General features: G+C 27.5%; 2 protein-coding genes across 2 annotated transcripts in view; one reads left to right on the top strand and one right to left on the bottom strand.

The window, feature by feature from the left end:
- The window catches only part of LOC132924064 (ryanodine receptor), a 53,568-nt gene extending 47,560 nt beyond the window's left edge, over positions 1-6,008 (top strand). Inside the window, 9 exon segments of the mRNA XM_060988143.1 lie at positions 28-147; positions 253-629; positions 779-937; positions 2,013-2,073; positions 2,169-2,315; positions 2,435-2,566; positions 2,693-2,849; positions 5,199-5,364; positions 5,623-6,008. Of these exon segments, the coding sequence (XP_060844126.1) occupies positions 28-147; positions 253-629; positions 779-937; positions 2,013-2,073; positions 2,169-2,315; positions 2,435-2,566; positions 2,693-2,849; positions 5,199-5,364; positions 5,623-5,785 (1,482 nt within the window). The 3' untranslated portion in view covers positions 5,786-6,008.
- A 1,429-nt stretch (positions 6,009-7,437) lies between these two features.
- Positions 7,438-20,118, bottom strand: LOC132924065 (E3 ubiquitin-protein ligase CBL-B). The gene is made up of 6 exons (XM_060988144.1): positions 18,747-20,118; positions 11,880-12,026; positions 11,663-11,794; positions 10,938-11,075; positions 9,952-10,171; positions 7,438-9,826 (listed from the first exon to the last, which is right to left on the bottom strand). The coding sequence occupies exons 1-6, from the start codon at positions 19,307-19,309 to the stop codon at positions 9,650-9,652; spliced, it is 1,377 nt and encodes a 458-aa protein (XP_060844127.1). The 5' UTR covers positions 19,310-20,118; the 3' UTR covers positions 7,438-9,649.
- Between the last annotated feature and the right edge of the window lie 78 nt (positions 20,119-20,196).

Below are 20,196 nucleotides of genomic sequence, written 5' to 3'. Positions count from 1 at the left end.
ACTAATGATTTGTTTTTCGTATTTTAGATTGATATCAACGCATACACGCACCGTGCGTTGAGTTTTTTGGCAAGAAACTTTTATAATTTAAAATACGTTGCACTAGTGTTAGCATTCTGCATTAATTTCATACTACTGTTCTATAAGGTACTAACAATATACTGTCTATTATATTATTTATATTTTAATGTTAGATCGGTTGTTTTCTTTAAAAAAAAAAAAAAAAATTATTTTCACCTCGTTTCGACATAGGTGACAACCCTTGCCGATGATCTATCAGATGATGGAGACGGCAAAGATTTCGCACTTGGTTCGGCTGGCATTAGCAATGACGATATCGATGATTCGAATAGTACCGAAATGGCTGACGACGACGGAGCATTGGAACTCGTACACGTCAATGAGGACTTCTTTTACATGGCACACGTTATGCGACTCGCGGCTTTGCTTCACTCTCTGGCCTCGTTAGCAATGTTAATTGCATACTACCATCTGAAAGTGCCATTGGCCATATTCAAACGGGAAAAGGAAATTGCTAGGAGATTAGAATTTGACGGTCTATACATTGTTGAACAACCGGAAGACGATGATATAAAATCACACTGGGATAAGTTGGTAATCTCTGCCAAGTATGTACCTATCTAGAATTTTATCACATTATGTTTAATAGCCCTCTGTGACAGTACTTCAATGTCTATATGAGTCGACATACGGCATACATAGCCACATGGGCATACTTAGGTGTTCACACTGTACAGTATTATTTTATTTTCGTCAGATCATTTCCGGTGAATTATTGGGACAAGTTTGCGAAGAAAAAAGTTCGTCAAAAGTATAGTGAGACATACGATTTTGATTCCATAAGTAATTTGTTGGGCATGGAGAAGACATCATTTAGCACTCAAGAAAATGAAGAACGGACGGGCTTAATAAATTTGTAAGTTTAACATGAGAAATATTTTGACCAGTATCATAAAGTTAGAATATTTATTAAATACTAATTAATATTTCTATTAATTATATACTTACCATAATAGTTAACACTCGTAAAATAGCCAGAGCATAACTTCAAAATTTGGCACCGGCAGCAAAATTTTCAACGCCCCCCTCTCCCGTCATCCTGGCATTATACAAGTATAGGAAGGTTTGAGGGAGGGTATGCATTCGTTTTACTAAAATATTGTTTAGTTAGTAATAGAAGTTAAAATTAGAAATTACCAGTATTTTTAAAAATAATCGAGAAAAAACAAACAAAAAATTAAGCAAAAGCGGTAATTTTTACACAAATCCAATTTTTAACAAAATCGATTTTGTTTTTATGGTGTAAATTGAAAACGAATAACCGTAGAAACTTGAAATTTTCACTAAATGGCGAAATGATTATTTTCTATACAATATAAAATATAATTTTTTCATAATATTTTTACTCTCTTTAAGCTATTTATAAGTAATTGAAATTTTCGATATTTTTTTTATAAACGGCTATAAAAATCTTGTGTATTGTTAAAAATGCGTAAAAATTTTATTAAACTCATTTGTTTACCTTTTTTTAATTTAATTAAATTTTTTCTAGTGGTAATAACGATAAACTTCATGAAAATTTTAATACATACCAATTAGTTTCTTTACAGTACCAAAAATTATCACAGAACATAATACTGCTATATTATTTCAAAAATTACCAACAGTATTTTAAATATTAAAAAAAATGTTATGATAAATTTAACTTCTAGTTCTACTGCTGTCTTTAGGTATAACGATATTCTTTAAATAGAAAATATAATTTCAATATGCCTGGGTAAGTAATTTGACAATGATATCACGCAGATTATTGAATCAAATGCACTTAAAGCGAAAAATAACTTTGTGTTATGTGTTCATTTTGGTTTTAATCATAAATTAAAATGATCTGAAACGAAATATTTGAAGAATTATAATCTATAACCGACAGTGCTATAGTATTATTTAAACGGTTGATAATGTAAAATTAAAATTCTGTGTTTTCGTTTTAGTGTTATTAATATCGACTGGAGATATCAAGTATGGAAAGCTGGAGTTACGATAACAGACAACGTACGTCGTAATGATTTAAACTATTATTGTTATATTAAATTTTGCAACTTATATAATATTCTTGTGGGTAATTTAAATGGACATTTTTGTTATAGGCTTTCCTGTACAGTCTGTGGTATTTTACATTTTCGATTCTAGGAAACTTTAACAATTTCTTTTTTGCCGCTCATCTACTGGACGTGGCCGTTGGCTTCAAAACACTAAGAACTATCTTACAGTCAGTAACTCATAACGGAAAACAGGTAGGCATAGACATCTGCAATAACGTAAGGCTGTATAGGCTATACCTCCTTGTTTTTAGTCCCGTCGTTCGCTTATTAACTTTTGTATTCTAAATTATTATTTTATTACATTGTTACAGCTGGTATTGACCGTTTTGCTTTTAACGATCATAGTATACATATACACAGTCATTGCATTTAACTTCTTCAGGAAGTTCTACGTCCAAGAAGAAGATGACGAAGTGGATAAAAAGTGTCACGACATGTTAACGGTAGGTACCTACTAAAAAATATACGTTATATATTGTTCGATGATAATATACTTCTATAGCTCTGTGTACACAAATTAACAGATATATTAATATTATCATCGATTCGCACATGGTTTTTTTTTTTAGTGTTTCGTGTTCCATCTTTACAAAGGTGTGCGGGCCGGTGGTGGTATCGGAGACGAAATCGGATCACCCGACGGCGATGACTACGAAGTTTACAGGATAATGTTCGACATCACGTTCTTTTTCTTCGTTATCATTATACTTTTGGCCATCATTCAAGGTATGGTCGTGATTATCTATCATTTAATAATTGAAAATAGTGGTGTAAAATGTAAATATGGTGTCGGTAATGATAGAAGTAGTCAATAAATCTCCATTGAAGAGTGCCGAGTGGGAGGAACGGACTATTAATGTCATATTTATAAAAAATACTTGTCTGAATTTAAATTTTTTGTATCAAAATACCCCGAAAAATATTTTGTTAAATAATATGAAATTAAAAATGTATGTTGTCTCCAAAAAAAGTAAAAACTTAAAAATTATAATGATAAAAAATATGAAATAGGATATTTTTTTAAATGTTGTTTTATTTTAATAGAAATTATATAAAAAAATATTTTCAAAAATATTTATAGATTTTAAATAATAATAAGTGTTCATCGATAAAAATATAAAATAATAACTTTTTATATATATAAGTCAAAAATACACAATAAACGTATTTATAAAAAATAGGAAAAAGTTTACTTAACTAATATCTATTATTATTTTTAATGTTATCATAATCTATCTTAACTTGCAGTGTTATTCTCATACAAACTTGAATTTATAAATTATTATAAATTATTCTAATTACGTCTGAAAATAGGTTCTTGTAGGGATTAGGGGAAGTATCCGTGAAAGTATACAGGTGATTAATCAATCCCATGGGAATCGAATGTTGTCGAAACAATTTAACGATATAATATTTATATAGCATATAATAGAATATTATGATGAGGTCAGATACTAAAATTGTACATATCGTACTCTGTGTAATACGAAATGACAAAGTGTGTAATGGCTTAAATATTTGTACAGTTTTTTTCTTAATTTTATTTTTGACTAATTGATTTTTATGTATAGATACATTTTGTAAAAATATCTTTACCGTGTAATATATTGCAATATAATATACATGTTATTGGAAAATTTCAGAAATGCCTAAGAAAAACACAAATTGCCCGAGATATTTGTACGAAATGTCATATTTCAGCCTTTACCCAGTATAAAACTTTGGTTGTGACCTCATTTGATCAGAACCATAGTAACTTTTATCATAAGATTTTATTACGGTTATTAAGGATCAATTATGTATCAATTTATTGCTGTTGTCGTATTTTATCTACTAATTCTATTATATATAAACAGAATACATTTTATATCTAATTGGTATAATATTGCAGGCAGGAGAATAATAATTAATCGTGTATGTAAGCACCTCAAAAATATATTTTTGTCGTATTTTTATAGTTATGTAATGTAATTACATGTTATGTAATTAGTAGTGTAGATACTAACTTTTTTAATTCATACAATTAACGTAACACACCTAATATAATAAAATTAATTTTTACTACTATTTATGCAAATTTAATCATATTTAAACTAAAATATTTATTTTATAATTATTTATATTTAATATTAATAAAGACATTATGGTTTTCCCCAAATAAGGTTAGTCACAACTAAGTTTGCCCGGGCAAAAGCTGAAACATGCGATATTTTGCCCAATTATCATACAATTCGCGTTTTGACCGATGCATTTCTGAGGTTTGCCAGTAATACTCGTATACATACACATACTAACTGTATAATATATTTAATATTATGTAATTTAGATAAATAAAAATAATAACGTACTATACAATATTAAAGTATTATATCATAATATACAGTGTGTTCACACTAAGAGATATTATTAAATATTTCAGTTAGATGATCTTTGTATTAAAATGGGGTTTTTGCTGAATGAAAGAGAGTACACATTTTCAAATAAATGTCAATTTTTTAATCCTTTTGATAGGCGCATAAGCAATAAAACTTACTTTTTTTAAAACGGCAACACCAATTTTTTTCTACAGATTCAGATAAAGTATTTTTTACGTAAAAAGTTTTTTTTTTAATTACAAAATTGACAAAGTTATAGTCTGTTGAATTTTTATTATTTACGAACAATTTATTTTTGAAGACATTTTAAGTAGTATAAATAATATTTTCGATAGGTATTTTTAAATATCTGTTTTTAGACAAATAAAAGTATGAGACATTGAGACATAAATAAACATTTATTTGTTTTTTATAATTTACTGTCCTTTTTCATTTATAATACCTACATCTGAAATAAGATAGCTAAAATATGAAGGTAATGACAATTTTAGATTAATTCATACTTTTGTGAATGGTTTAAGTATATATACATTTTTAGGGGGGCATAGAAAATTGTAATGCAAAGTTTAATACGTATATAAAGTATTAAAAAATATATATTTTAGTCTTTTATAAAGGTGCGATATAATATATCAACTGTACCTACGGTTACACCTGCCATACATATCAAACATTATATCAATATCTACTCATGTTAAAGGTTTGATCATTGATGCGTTCGGAGAGCTGCGTGACCAACTGGAAAGCGTCAAGGAGGATATGGAGTCCAATTGTTTCATATGCGGCATTGGCAAAGATTATTTCGACAAAGTTCCGCACGGTTTTGACACGCACGTGCAAGAAGAACACAATCTCGCCAACTACATGTGAGTACATATATATTATTATTACCAGTAACCACCGACCACGCGACCATTACATCAACCCTCCACAGCGGTGTGATGGATGACTAGGTCAGATCAGATGAAATTTTTCCCTTTGCATCCTATAATCACCGGTTTCCCTCAAACTTTGGAGAGTCCACCAATTCCAAATAATATGTGGCATGACCGCATGAAAAGCGCATTTTTTCTCCCATTTGATACGACGAAAATTCGCTTATCGCCGTGTCACGACGTTTGCAGGTTTTTCCTAATGCATCTAATCAACAAACCGGACACGGAATATACCGGACAAGAAACGTACGTGTGGAACATGTACCAGCAACGGTGTTGGGACTTCTTCCCGGTGGGAGATTGTTTCCGTAAACAGTATGAAGAGGAGCTCGGTGGCGGAGGAGGCGTCTGATAATAGTGTTTTTGTGTTTGATTGATCCGGAAATAATATTTTCTGCTGTGTTTTGTTACTCGACGTTTCTCGACCGTCGGCGAATATAGTCATCGTCTGCGGTCATTCTTATTATCATTATTATTATTTTTATTATAAATCATTAAAATATTATTTCATTGTTCGCTGTTCAATTTTCTCAGTAGAAACGTATCATATATTATAGATTATATTATATACTATACGTTTATCCGTGTTTTCATTGAGCGTATAATATAGCATATAGGTAGACTCAACAATCATCTATTCGTTCCAAATTATAATATTAGATACATATTATTATATTATATTACCACAGTAATAACCCGAATCCAAACTCGCCGCAACCGCGGTGTAACCGTGTAGTACAACTAACTGCAATACCACATAGCTAACTAAATACAAAACTACATATAAATAATTGTTCGCAAGAGTTGAAAAACAATTTTATTTGTTTCTGAAAAATAATTATCCAATTCTGTTTTTCAATTTTCTAGTCTAAATTATAAAAAGAGCTTAATAAAAACCGTGCAGTTTAAATTTTTAGTATAATAATAATAATTATAATTTATATTTTTTAATTACACATAAGAGATACTATAGAGGAAATCAGAGAAACGATGAAGGTACGCCGAAAAGTAAATCTATATCGTAATGGAACACACTCATCAAACTGAACCAAGATATACCATATGTCCATATACCTATAATTAAACTTTAAAAAAAAGTTATTATTTATTTAATGGTATCAAAACCTCTATTTTTGTCAGTGTCAATCACGAAGCATTACAGTTACAATCGTTAATTAGTCTTACTGCCGTAAAGGAATAGACAAACGTTTTATGAATAAGATATATTATTATATACTTATAACTTATAACTGTTGTCTGTGTTGGGTAAAAAAAAAAATTATGATTAACTGATGAATTGAGTTAAGAAGAATTGTATCCGTGGTTTAAGAGGACATAGAATCCGCATGTGTTGAGTTTCAAAAAGATCTTAACTTACTTAAAAATTATAATATCAATAAAAGGCTACGTGGGACAACCTGGATAATTACCTTACCTTTAAATTTTATAATTGGTTAGTTCACTCTAATATCAAAACTAACAACACAATATTGAAAATGGTGAACGAAAATTTGGTACGTCGAACGTGTGTAAGACGGAGACAATATATGCGGGTATTAAGTCCTCTTAAATTTATAACATTTCAATTAATATAAGTAGGTATTCAAGTAGGTTTATTTATCAGTAGAATCTATAGGTATGTGACAATATAATATAATTATGAATTTAAATATATGTTACAGGTTTTTAATGAAAATAAAGCTTAATAAAATTAACCATAGAATAAGATTATTTTAAATAAATAATTTTACTGTCATGGTTTTCATAGTCAAATAACATTTATTTAAACATCTGCAACATTACATTATATTAATCGTTTAAACATATCAAATCCAATGAATGCATATTTATTGAAATGTAATGTATCAATTTACTTTTCTTTTTTTTGTTCAATACGGCATAAACTACTTGATTTGGACAAGATCAGGTTTATTAAGCAGATTAATTAAAAATATAACATAACAATTATCAAATCATCATGTATGATAATAATTCCACAGATAATAATTAGCTATTTGGTTTATTTACAAATAAAAAAAATATATATTATGTTACAAAAATTACGATAGCAGTACAAACTAAAGTGAATATGAATAAAATAAATACTAAAATACAGTATATATTATATACGCATTTCTTATAATTTACACCTTACACAAATTATGTAGTTTATTTTAACGTACACTGATTTATTTTACTTATTTTACTCAAGCTCAAAGATCGATACAATATGAAATCACACACGTTTTTTCTTGATGTACAATAAAAAATGATAATAAAATAATAATAATAAAAATAATTGTCAATTGGCCACCATGGGCTATAAAAAATATAATAATCAACAAATTGTTCTACAACTTATAATAATAATAATATTGGAATTCATCTCTAGAAATTAATTCTTGCAGACTACATTACCCTGTATTCGTAATATTACAATAATATTTAAGGCCCCTAAAATAAACGTTACTTTAGTTTGTTTACAATTAGAGTTAATAATAATTTTCGTACATATTATTGCCTTTATAAGTGTTTAAAATCTAAGTGATAAATATTACACAATATTTATAATATTTACTGTATAGTATTGCTATAGTTTAAAATGTAAACATAACATTAATATTATATACATATATTATAAGTCTATGTTAATACAATAACATACACATTTGGTCAAAATATAAATATTTGCTTTAAAGTCATATAGTATACAATATGTGTAAAGATAGACTTTAAATTAGATTTTATTGAAACACGTTAAAAAAAAAACCATGAAAATGTTGGTTACCGTGTACAATAGAGTAAAATATTTGATTGTTACAGAAATATTAGATTAAACTTCTAATAACAAAATGATACGTTAAGTGTTATATCAACAATGATTTTGATTAAACATATGAAAAATATTATACAAATAGACAAAGAAATTATCGATCACAATTTAACTTAAGAAAACACATAACTACTAAACACTACATAATATCATCATATTAACAGAAAAGTGTGTATTGATTCCAACCAAACCTTGGTAGATTATCAAAAAAAATTTACAACACTCAAACAATTAATGACATATGATAATATAATACAAATACATATAAGTGTATGTAATAAAAAAAATTAGAAAATATGACTATGCGAGAAATGTTTTAAGGTTTAATGTTTTAGAGTTAAGAGATATGCATATATATTATATATACCTATTATACCTATGTATATATATATATACATAGGAGAAACGAAAAATACAATTTCTTAACTAGACTAGATTGCTTGGAGACTAGAAATCAACTTCTAAACATATAAAACCAATGAATAATAATAATACAATCGTTACATAAATCTACCATGAACCCAATGATTAAAAATCTTATGGATCGACACATTTAAATTTATTTTTATTTTAAACTAAATTAATTGTTACAAGTGTAAATATTACTATCTATATTCTAGAAAGGACAACATAAATCTATGCAAATAATTATAGTCAACAACCGATTGTCACATTATACAGTCATATTTTTAAATACCTTAATCGTATATAAAAAAAACCTCCATACAATTAAAATAAATAAATAGCATTATACTGGAAGAATAAAAAAATATTAGTATTGCTCTCCTTAGTAAGGAAATCTTTTTAATTCTGATACATTTTATAATGTATCATTAACATATTATGTGTCCACATAGTAAATTTAAATAGAAAGTATAAATCATTTTAATACATAGCAATAATTAAAAATAAAAATGGAATTCGATTTAAAATCATAGGGTTCAAAAAATTAACTAGGGCAAATATATAAATCTATAATTAATGTAAAAAAACACACAATCACATAGTACCTTAAAATATAATCACTATACTCAATTACATTAAATTCTACTGTCATTGATTTAATTAAAAAATATAATTAATATATATATATATATTTTTTACTCTTCTTATTTTCTATCACATTTTATTTGAATATTTTATTTGACATATCAGTTATCACATACGGAAAAAAATACCTATCGACAATACATATCGGCAATGGGAATTTTGTTGCGTTATATTTAAATCGAAATATTCAATGCAGACAAATTAAAATAAGTCTACAAAGTGATATCACAGTAAAATAGTCTAGATGACCATTTTTTTCTTTAATTATCATTATTTGTTATTATTATACTTTCCTTGCTGGAAAAATGTCGCCGATGACGACGACACTGTATGTTATTTTACTACCTCATCATCTTCATCATCTTCTTCATCATCAGAATGTTGTACTACAATGGGCATGATGGGAACACTTTTATATTTGACTCTCTTTGGATCAAACGGGTCTACCACGACATGTTCTGTACCTTTTATCTCAGCTCGACAATAAGGACAGCCCTGGCCATCAGACTCCTGACAGAAAAAATGAATAAATAATACAGTCATTATTTTAACGTAACCAAAATAAGACTAATAATGTAAAATTCACTAGGCTTTGGTATAAGGTATAACACATGACACTGTACATGCCGACTTACCATCCAAGAGTTCAGACATGGTGTGCATAGAAGATGACCACATGGCTCGATGCGAACATCTTTGTCATTTTCAGTGCATATTTTACATATTTGGAAAGTAGATCCCATTTCACAATACATTTCGTATTGCTCATGTGTAACTCTGATATGATTTTCTGGACTTTGTTCTACAGCGTTTGATAGATCTGGATTTCCTTTTTGTCCATCTGGATAGAGATAACTGAATAAAATTGAAACATTGATTAATAAACAAATTCCTTAAAAACTCAAATTTTTTAGAGCAGGGGTGGCCAACTTTAATAGACTTGCGATCAACCTCCGAGATTTTCTAGGTTGTAGCGATCGACCAAAAAAAAAAAACAAAAAAGTTGTCAATAAAAAAAAAATATGTATATTATATATGTACATTGTACATGCGTGTTACACTTCTTTTATTCGATAACTGTGGATAATCTCGTTTTTCATAGTTATTTATTGCATTTTCTAAGTATAATTTTTATATTCGTTGATATAAAGATACACAAATTTACAGAAAAAATTCAAAAATTCAAGAAAATACGAAAGGGAGTCGCGATCGACTCGAATTCATCACGCGATCGACTGGTTGGCCACCCCTGCTATAGAATATAAGTAGTTTTCCTATGCATAAAAAAGAAAATAATTTTCAAATATAACTATCAAATATTTTTTAAACTATGATAAAAAAGGTAATTTTAGTTATTGAACAGTATTTTACGTGACACTAATCATAAAAAGTCATACTTAATTAATTTTTTACAATTCGCCTGGAATTATGAATATTTTGATTTATGATATAATATTTCAGATATTATTTTTAAATATACAAATAAAATTTAACAAATTTTATCATTCAAACAAAATATTACCTATGACAAAATATATAAGCTGATAAATTTATTGATATAAAATGCAATATACACTGTAAATAATAAAAAACATATTTTTTTTTGTAAAACTATACTTACAATCCTTCTCGTGCACCATCTAATAATGCTTGACATAAAGATTTATTTTGAGGAATGGTCTGTAATATTTCACCCTCGGTTGTCACATAACCAATGGCCCATTGCCCTAGCCGCGTACAGCTTAGACGGAATACATAACTAATAACAAATCAATATAATTAATTAATAAACTAAACTATATACATATTTATCAACAATAAATCTATAAAATACAAATAATTCATTAAAATTATAAAGTGATTTTAATAATACTAATAAACAATTAACTGTATGTACTATTTTTGTTTAAATTTAAAAATAAATAACTGATATTTCTATTTTCCCCCTCTATTTCTTAGTTTAGGACACAAATAGGTTATTGATTAATATAAGGTCTAAAAGAAAGAATTGTAAAGAATTTTTTTAAAACAATTTAAAATGTATTTTTTATAATAAGTTGTATTGGTGTAACAATTGATTTAACTTTTGGTAACTTAATACCAAGAACTAATTAATCTGGAGGTAGATATTGATACTAAGTAAAATGTAAAATATTAACACCCAATATATTACATAGTTTATGTATTTAAGTATCTATGTATACTTTGTTATATCAAATTATCATATCCTATTATTAAAAGCGCTTAGTATTAACAATCAAATTAATCAGATTTATATGTAGTATCAATAAATATATTGTATTAAATTTATAATTAGAAACAGGTGTTATGTATAAAATTACAAACCTCCCTGGACGGGTGATAAATTTTTCTAGACGAGCTTTAACTTCATCGTATGTTAAAAATGCAACATATCCTGGATGTGTAACAGCTAATATCTTCCAATTTCTTAATAAAGTTGGCCAAGGTTGAAATAATCTGAACAATAATATAATTTTAAAAATACATCAATTGTAAATTTTAAAAACTTAAAAAATAACATGTAAATAATTCATTCATTTACCTGGTAAAAACATCAAACTCAAAATTTGATATGTAATCATTACACGTTAAATCTATTGTTGATTTAAGTGCCATAGCTTCTAATCCACTGACAATTGGATGAACGTCATGAAGGGCACTACGAAATAGTTTCCAAGGAACTACAGTGCTATACAAAAACAAAAATAAGTTGATAAATGATAAAATTATAAATTAGTTATATTAAAATGATTTTATATTACTAAGAAAATTAATGTAAATATAAGCCAAGTTTGGACAATTGAAACAAAATAATACAATATAAGTAGGTATGATGTAGTTATATAATGCAAATATTTTGCCTATAAAAACAAACATTAAAATGTATTATTATTTGGATTGGCCAAAATGTATATTATTTTAATTTATAATTGTTTTATGTAAATATATTTTTTGTTTACGAATTAACAAAAATGTAGCATATTCATTTATATTGACGTATATAACAAAGAATCATTTCTTTAAATTAATTTTTTAATTTGAAATCCAAGACTAATGGTATATTTAGGCCAAGACCAATGAGACTCCCAAGTTAAGTCCAAGTTGGGGGAGGCACAGGACCTGTACCATTACATAATAAAAAAATTCAACATTGTTTTTTTATTAAATAATATTTACGTTGAAAATAATTTGATTATGAAAAATACAAAAACATTTATACAGCGACAGCTTATCATCATATGTAATTAATTCTTCAAATGAGTGGTTGTTATAAAAATAAACTATCATGACTTATCGCTTATGCTCGATGGTATTAGATAACATTGAATGCTCTACGCAGTAATAGCAGCACCACGACGACTACAACATTTTACTAGTTGGTGGAGTTACACTTAAAAAAGTTTGCTCTGCCAGGGAAGTCATCAAAACATTAAGCTATTTTTCCAATTCGATATGAATTTCTAAATATTTTAAAAGCTCTTACAAAAATAATATTACTATCTAAAAATAAAGAAGACATTTAGAAGCTGAATAAATTTTAAAAAATCTAAAAATATTAACTTTGTATCAACATTAGTAATTGTAAGTGCTATACTAAGTAAAGTAGATGATGTCTCACAATTGTTGTAACAAAGTGATATTAATTTTCATACAGCTACAGAACTTCTACAAACATTAATGATTGAATTAAAGGTTATATGACAAATTTTATTGGAATATTTTACAGAAGCTACAAATCTTTCAAGAAAATGGGGCCCAGTATCAACATTTAAAAATCAGACATAATAAAAAATTTTTTTTATGAAATTTGTGAAAACTAAAGGTTATAATCGCCAGAAAAAAAATTTAAAGTTGAATTATTTAATATAATATTTGATCATGGTATAACCTAAATGGAACGGAGATTTCAAAATTTTAATTACGTAACTCACTTTTTTAAATGCTTACAACCGATTTCATTAATTAAATCGAACAATGAAAAATTATACAAGTCAGCAGAAACAACTACAAAAAAAGTATGATCAAGATATTTCGCCAGATTTTGTTCATCAAATATTATCTATTTGATCAAGTTAAAGACAACAAAAGAAATTGCAGAAATGTTAACTATTGAAAATTCTTCTCTTGCAACAACATACCCTGATGTATGAACTGCTTTAATTTTAAACTTGACGTTACCTATAACTGTTGCGGCAGCAGAGTGATCGTTCTCAAAACAAAAAATAATAAAAATGATTACAAAGTACGATGTGTTTTTTACATTAAGAAGTATTGCCTCATATTATAGTAGAAAGTTTAACTATATTATGTATCATAATACATTATATTATATTGACACATGCACCCGTAATGCTTACTATGTATGTATACTAATATTAAGTATATATTTCAATAATAACCAATGACTAAAATACAAATATGTTCTCGAGTCTAAACAATGTCGGCCTAGCTAGGCCCTGAGCTTTTTATTTTTAGTTTATAATTAGTGGAACTTAAAATATGACGAGCCCCCGTACAAGCAACCGAGCGTACAAAAGTTTGATCAATATTTTATTTTATTATTAACATTACTGCTATATTAAAACAAAGTAGTAAAGTAAGAACTACACTATAATATAATATATAGATAAACGATAGGTTATAGGTACGTGTTGACTAAGGGCTTCTCAAAGATTGTAATTGGTTGGGCCATAAAACTTTTTCATAAATTAATTCGATTAATGTATTTCCTAACGGTGATTTAGAAACCATTTGTGAGTTGCCAGGAGTAAAAAGGAAAGTACTTTGTAAGGTACTGAAGCTGCAGTTTGAAAGTTTTCAACCAAATATGGCTTCAGTGTATTAAATGAATATAGTATCAATGTTAGCGAAAATGAAGAAAAAATTAAATTAGTAGACTGTGATAAATGTAACAAATGCATTGCCTGTGCCTATATTATAATTAAAGAACTTTCATTTCATTCAAATTAATTTTATAATTTATTTACAGTCTATAAATTACCCTCTACTAAGTGACTTGTGAAAGGGTATTTTCTAAACTGAAACTTGTGAAGTCTAATATCAAATCAACAACATTTATCATTAGGGCAAGAATTTCTATACAGTAAAAAATTGTAAAATATGCATTTTATTTACTAAAATACACAAAAATATGCAAAAACAATTAGTAGGGCTAGGAACTTCATACACTAAAAAACCTTAAAATATACATGTATTTATGCCCTAAAGAATCACTAAATATGCATTTAAAAAAAGTATATTTGTAATAAATAATAATAATATATTATTACAAATATTTTTGTAGATATGATACATAAATACATAAATTTGATTATATAGATTAATTTGATAAAATATCTGTGATAATTATTTTCCCTTTTTCAGATTTGTTTTCATCTTACATTGAGTATTAGTCCAAAACAAAATTTTTTAAATTTTTTTAAAAAACAACTTAAATTGTATACATTTGTATATTTTTAATATAGTACTAATTACCTTAGGCATTACATTGAACTATTAGATATTTTTTTAAGTAAGGAAATAAATAATTAATATCATATAAATAATTGTCAAATATGCACTTATAAATGAGAAAAATGGTCAAATATGCAAAATATAAACAACTATAAAATTTTAAATATAAACTCGTATTACTATGAAACAAATTTTTATATTACTTTAACGATTATTAAAAAACATGCAAACTCCTAGAAGTCCCGAACCCTAAATATTAGTTTATATTATTACTTATTAGAATCTAATAAGTAATAATATAATTGATATTGTTACTACATGCTATTAGTTATTAGTATATGTTTTTTATAAATTTTCTTATGTGAACGACTGTCGAATAGATTTATATTGGCTCAACTTCTTTCCACATCCCACGATGTTGTTGGAGCATATTTAAAAGACGCAATTTGTCCCGGATTTTTAAAATAATATTAACATATTTTTCATCCATTTCATATTCATTGTTTATATTGCCACAAATTTTTAGAAATATTTTGAATCCCTTATCCTTATTTAGTGCTAAGTCCATTTTAGTTTAGATAGGTAGTATATTTACAATAATTTAACAAATAACCCAATAATTATAGACATCATTATAAATACCATTTAAAATTAACAAATTTCTCAAAAATTTATACAAATGCAATTATATGCATTATGTTCGAAATATGCAAAAAAAAATTGTTCTATTTAATCGAGTGTATGCCAAATCGTAGACATACTTGACAATCAAGAAAAAAACATGCAAACCCATATAAATCCTAGCCCTAATAAAAAGCTCTAATACTAATGGCGTTTGAAAAGATATCAAGATTCAGAAAATGCAAATTATTGATACTATAGCCAAGTCATCTAAAATGTTACATGCATTACTCATTTAGTACTACTTGCTTTAAAAATAATGTCCACTATCCTATGAACCTTGTTCATAATAAATAAAGCAAAAAATATTGAGGTCCCAGAGGAAAATTACGGCCGAGGTCTATTATATGCCAGGCCAACACTGAGTCTAAACATAATTTATATTCTACAGTTATTTGTTTTATAGTAATAAATATAAAAACATTGTCTACTTTCATCAGTAGTTAATCTTAAATAATTAACTGACTAAGTTCTAATATAACGTTTTTATTAATTATTAATAGTTGGTCAGATTTTGGTATCCCCGTCCCCTTTATGAGTCAATTTGCATAATAAATTAAAATATAATTTTAAGAAAATTGTTAGTGACTAACAATAATTAATTACAGTACTACTATAAATATTAAAAAAAACTATAAACACCATAAAACCAAATACCAATTATACATGATGAGCAATATATAAATAAGGGAAAAACTATATATTTATAAATACCCAAACCAATTATTAATGGATTAATACACAGATGAACAACTCTGTTTTGATTTGATTTCAAATACTAATATCCTCAACTTACAAATTAACAACAATACTTGTTAAGAATTAGAAAAATATACTTATGTTGAATTCGTTTAATAAATTGTAAAAAAATAATGATAACTACTTTTTAATTAGAATAATTTATATTATTATCAAAATAATTCTTGTACTGGGCGCTGAAAGAGTTAAAATTGGCTTTGTCAAAATAAGTATTTGTACTCTTTAAACCTATCTAGTTTTACATAACTACATAAGTAAACAAAACAACACAATTTTTATTAATAAAAATATGATTTATCTAGTTTACATTAACTTCAATAAATATTAAATCTAATAAATAATAAATTTAATTGGATGATACAATAATTATTAAACTCATATTTATGTATACAACAATATGAATCAAATAGAGTAAAATTTTAAATATTTTATTAAAACGTATAGGTTTAAAATCAGTATAATCTGTTTTTATCATAAATACCTACTATACATATAGTTGAGTATAATCGAGTCACAATAGCTTAAACACGGTGAGGCAATAAAACAGACTAATATTATTGCAATTAATTTTGAAGGGCCTTATATTGTTTTACATAAACATTATATTGTTTTCCATAAATTGTGAAAAAAATAACAATATTATGCTATTGGATAATATTTTATATTTTAAAAATAATTCATTAGAAGGAGAGAGGTAAAACTTTAAAATTAAAATTATATTTTTACTTAAAAGCTATATAAAATTATAAAAAACAATGTTACCGACTTACCTACTAAGGTAATGTAAATCAATTGACTAATTAATTTAAGTATTCTTCAAAGAAACTAGCTGGTTTGTTTTATTATTTTCAACAACAATAAATCCAAAGTGAACCAAATAAGATTTGAAGTTTTCATTAGTTATTATTATTTTTAGTCAAAAAGAGATCTAACCAGGTAAACAATTCTATTTGTTCATGAATTATCTATAAGTAACACAGGAAATGCTGGTTAATGTTATTTAAATTGTTGATAATAATTTGTAGATACATAGTCTCAAATGTTTTAATTATTTGTAAATAAACATTTAAAGTTTGTACCATGGGAAGATAAATATTTTGGGTATTTACCTAGAGGAAGAGATATTTTACTTACACACACTTGAATACTTTTTTGTTTTATTATGTTACATAGATTAAAATATTTAACCTCAAAAGACGTATTGCTAATCAAAATTTCTATATTTGATATATTAATTTGATTCAGAGCTATTTAATATACCTATATTAAACAGTTTTTTATGTATCTATCCACATACCTACTACATTAAATTTCAAAATATGTACAATTTATAGTTAGTGGTTACCTTTTTAAAAATGTATGATATTAAATAATATGGATACATTATTGTATCCTCTATTATACCTATTGTCTATATGGCTAGTTTTCTTAAAATTAAATATTATAAAATATAAAATTTACTTAGATTGTATAATTTTGGATTAAATTTAATAACTTTTAATTTAAATTTCATAAAGGAATACCAAGTCATTCTTATGTGTAATATAAAACACACAATAAATTATTTTTTGGTTGGTATAATAGTTAAAATTGTTTTTTAGAATATTATATATCAATTAAACAAAAAGATAAGTTGGCCCAGCAATTTAGTGAGCATATAATAGAGCCACAAAATTCTATCATTACAAAGATAAAATTACAAAAGTAAAAAAACGTTCATACAGGTAGTATAGAAAATTATCTATTTTTATAACATTTGAACTTATCTAACTTTTGAATAATTTCAGACAGTTTCTCCAATCAGTTAAAGCCAAATCAATAATATGTAAATTGTAGATTTTTGAGTAGGTACAACATTTATTAATTTAAAAACAACTACAATAAACTATTTCATGAAATATGCATGACCTCTATTATCATTTAATCATTTTAATATTTAATTAATTTTTGGGTAGTTATTCATCTTAGATTTCTCAGGACTACTAATTTGAGAAGCAATGACATACAAGATGATACAGGCTGTTTTTAGGACATAGTATCTATTATTTTTAGCAGATTTTATTATAACAATAATAATAGATTATCTCATGATTTAATAATTTCTTTATCGTCTGAATTACATTTTATTAATAAAAAATACCTAAGTATTATAAGATCATTGTGTATATAGGTAATTAAACTAAATAGATAGGCACATGCTAACATTATAAGTTATTGATTTAATGCAAAATATGTTTTATTCATATTTGATACTTATTTAGGTGAGCACCTATGTGGTAACCTACTTATTAAAAACATATTAAACAAGCTAAACATATTAGGCTATATTTTAACAACTTATATTAGTAATTAGAAGATTCAATTTTTTTCTCAGTTTTGTTAGATAAATAAAATTTATTTCTGTTATTTTCAAATTATATATTTTCTCCAACATTTTCCTTTACATCATTAACAGTAAAATTATTTAAAAGTTATATGTAGGTTAAAGACTTACCTCATTCCAAAATTAGATCTCCAAAATTCTGCAGCATCACTTTTGGTTATCCTAAACTTATCACCAGCAAATCTATGGTTTGGAAATAACGCTTTGAGCTCACTGAGCATATGGCTGAACACTAAACTCAATTTTGTCAAATTTCTCCTATAATGCGAATTTTCATCATACATTTTCTCCTTGCCTTCTTTGAACAATTTAATGGCTTGTTTGCACTTCCGTATCACATTTAAAATGAAGACATTAAAATGCTCATTATTGTACAACTCAGAAAGGTCATTCTCATATTGTGTGTAAATGAACCTGAGCCGTTGATAGGTGTCTGGCAGTATGTCGAGTATGAATGGCGGCGAGTTCTTCAGGTTCATCTTGGAATGTTGACACAGTTTCACAACCTTGTCCATCAGTTTCCATGTCTTCTCTAGAGTGCGCTTGTCGATGGAAGCTTTTGGCGATGTAATGGCTTCGGCAAACGCACCGTGCAATTTCATCAATATCGAAGCCAGGTTCCTGGGCTGTATCATTCGGTTCGTGCTCGATGACATCATGACGTGCAAACACATCAATAGCTATGGGCACCGAGCGATCGGGTGGCGGGTCACGGCTAGTGACGATCACCGAACCGTCGTCACTGGGCTGGCACACACATCATGTCGTCCGACGAGACGGCAGGGACGTAACGTCCGTCGTAGATCAGCCGGCAAACGGGTCGGCACCAAAAAACGTTCGTGTCGCACTTTCTACACTCAACTACAGTGACCCGAACAGCCGATTACCATGGTGGCGAGTTACGTGAAAACCGCCAACGCGAAATTATGGAAACGAACGGAATCGGAGATGACTCGGACACGGCCCGCACCGTTTTATTTACACATCGACATCGTCACGAGAAATTAATAATTATTAATATTAATATTTTTCGTTATTATTATTATTATTATTATTATTATTATTTATTGTGTTTGGATTACAGAGAAACGCGTATCGTTATCAGTGAGTTAGAGTGAGAGACTGCGCAAAAGAGGAAGCGGGCAATTATTATTATCAATCGACACGGAAATAAAAAAGAATCCAAGGTTTTCGACCGGACGTCGTATAGAGTGCGAAACGTTTCGCGCGATGCCGCACCGGTGCACAAACCCAGACGTCCCTGATCACACCACTTGCTCGCGAACGGAACGACACGACTCGACAGTCAACTGCCTCCGTCTAGCGGCCAAGGCACTCGCCACTCAGTCATGTTCACGTTGTGCACGTATCAGTCATATCGGCCTTCGGCGGTTCAGCGACGATGACTGGAGGCGGCGGCGGCATGACGTGTCTCCGTCCGGTCCGTTGTGCAAACAGCCCATACTCCGTGATTGGAGTGAAACCTTTTTATTTATCGCATTACGTTTTATGGTGTTTTCCGTTTTGTTGGACTGCGCGACGTGGCGACTGTAAACCGTAC

Source organism: Rhopalosiphum padi, chromosome 3 (genome assembly GCF_020882245.1).
Source record: "Rhopalosiphum padi isolate XX-2018 chromosome 3, ASM2088224v1, whole genome shotgun sequence".
In the NCBI taxonomy this organism is placed as follows: Eukaryota; Metazoa; Arthropoda; class Insecta; order Hemiptera; family Aphididae; genus Rhopalosiphum; species Rhopalosiphum padi.
This window is presented reverse-complemented; position numbering and strand designations above follow the sequence as displayed.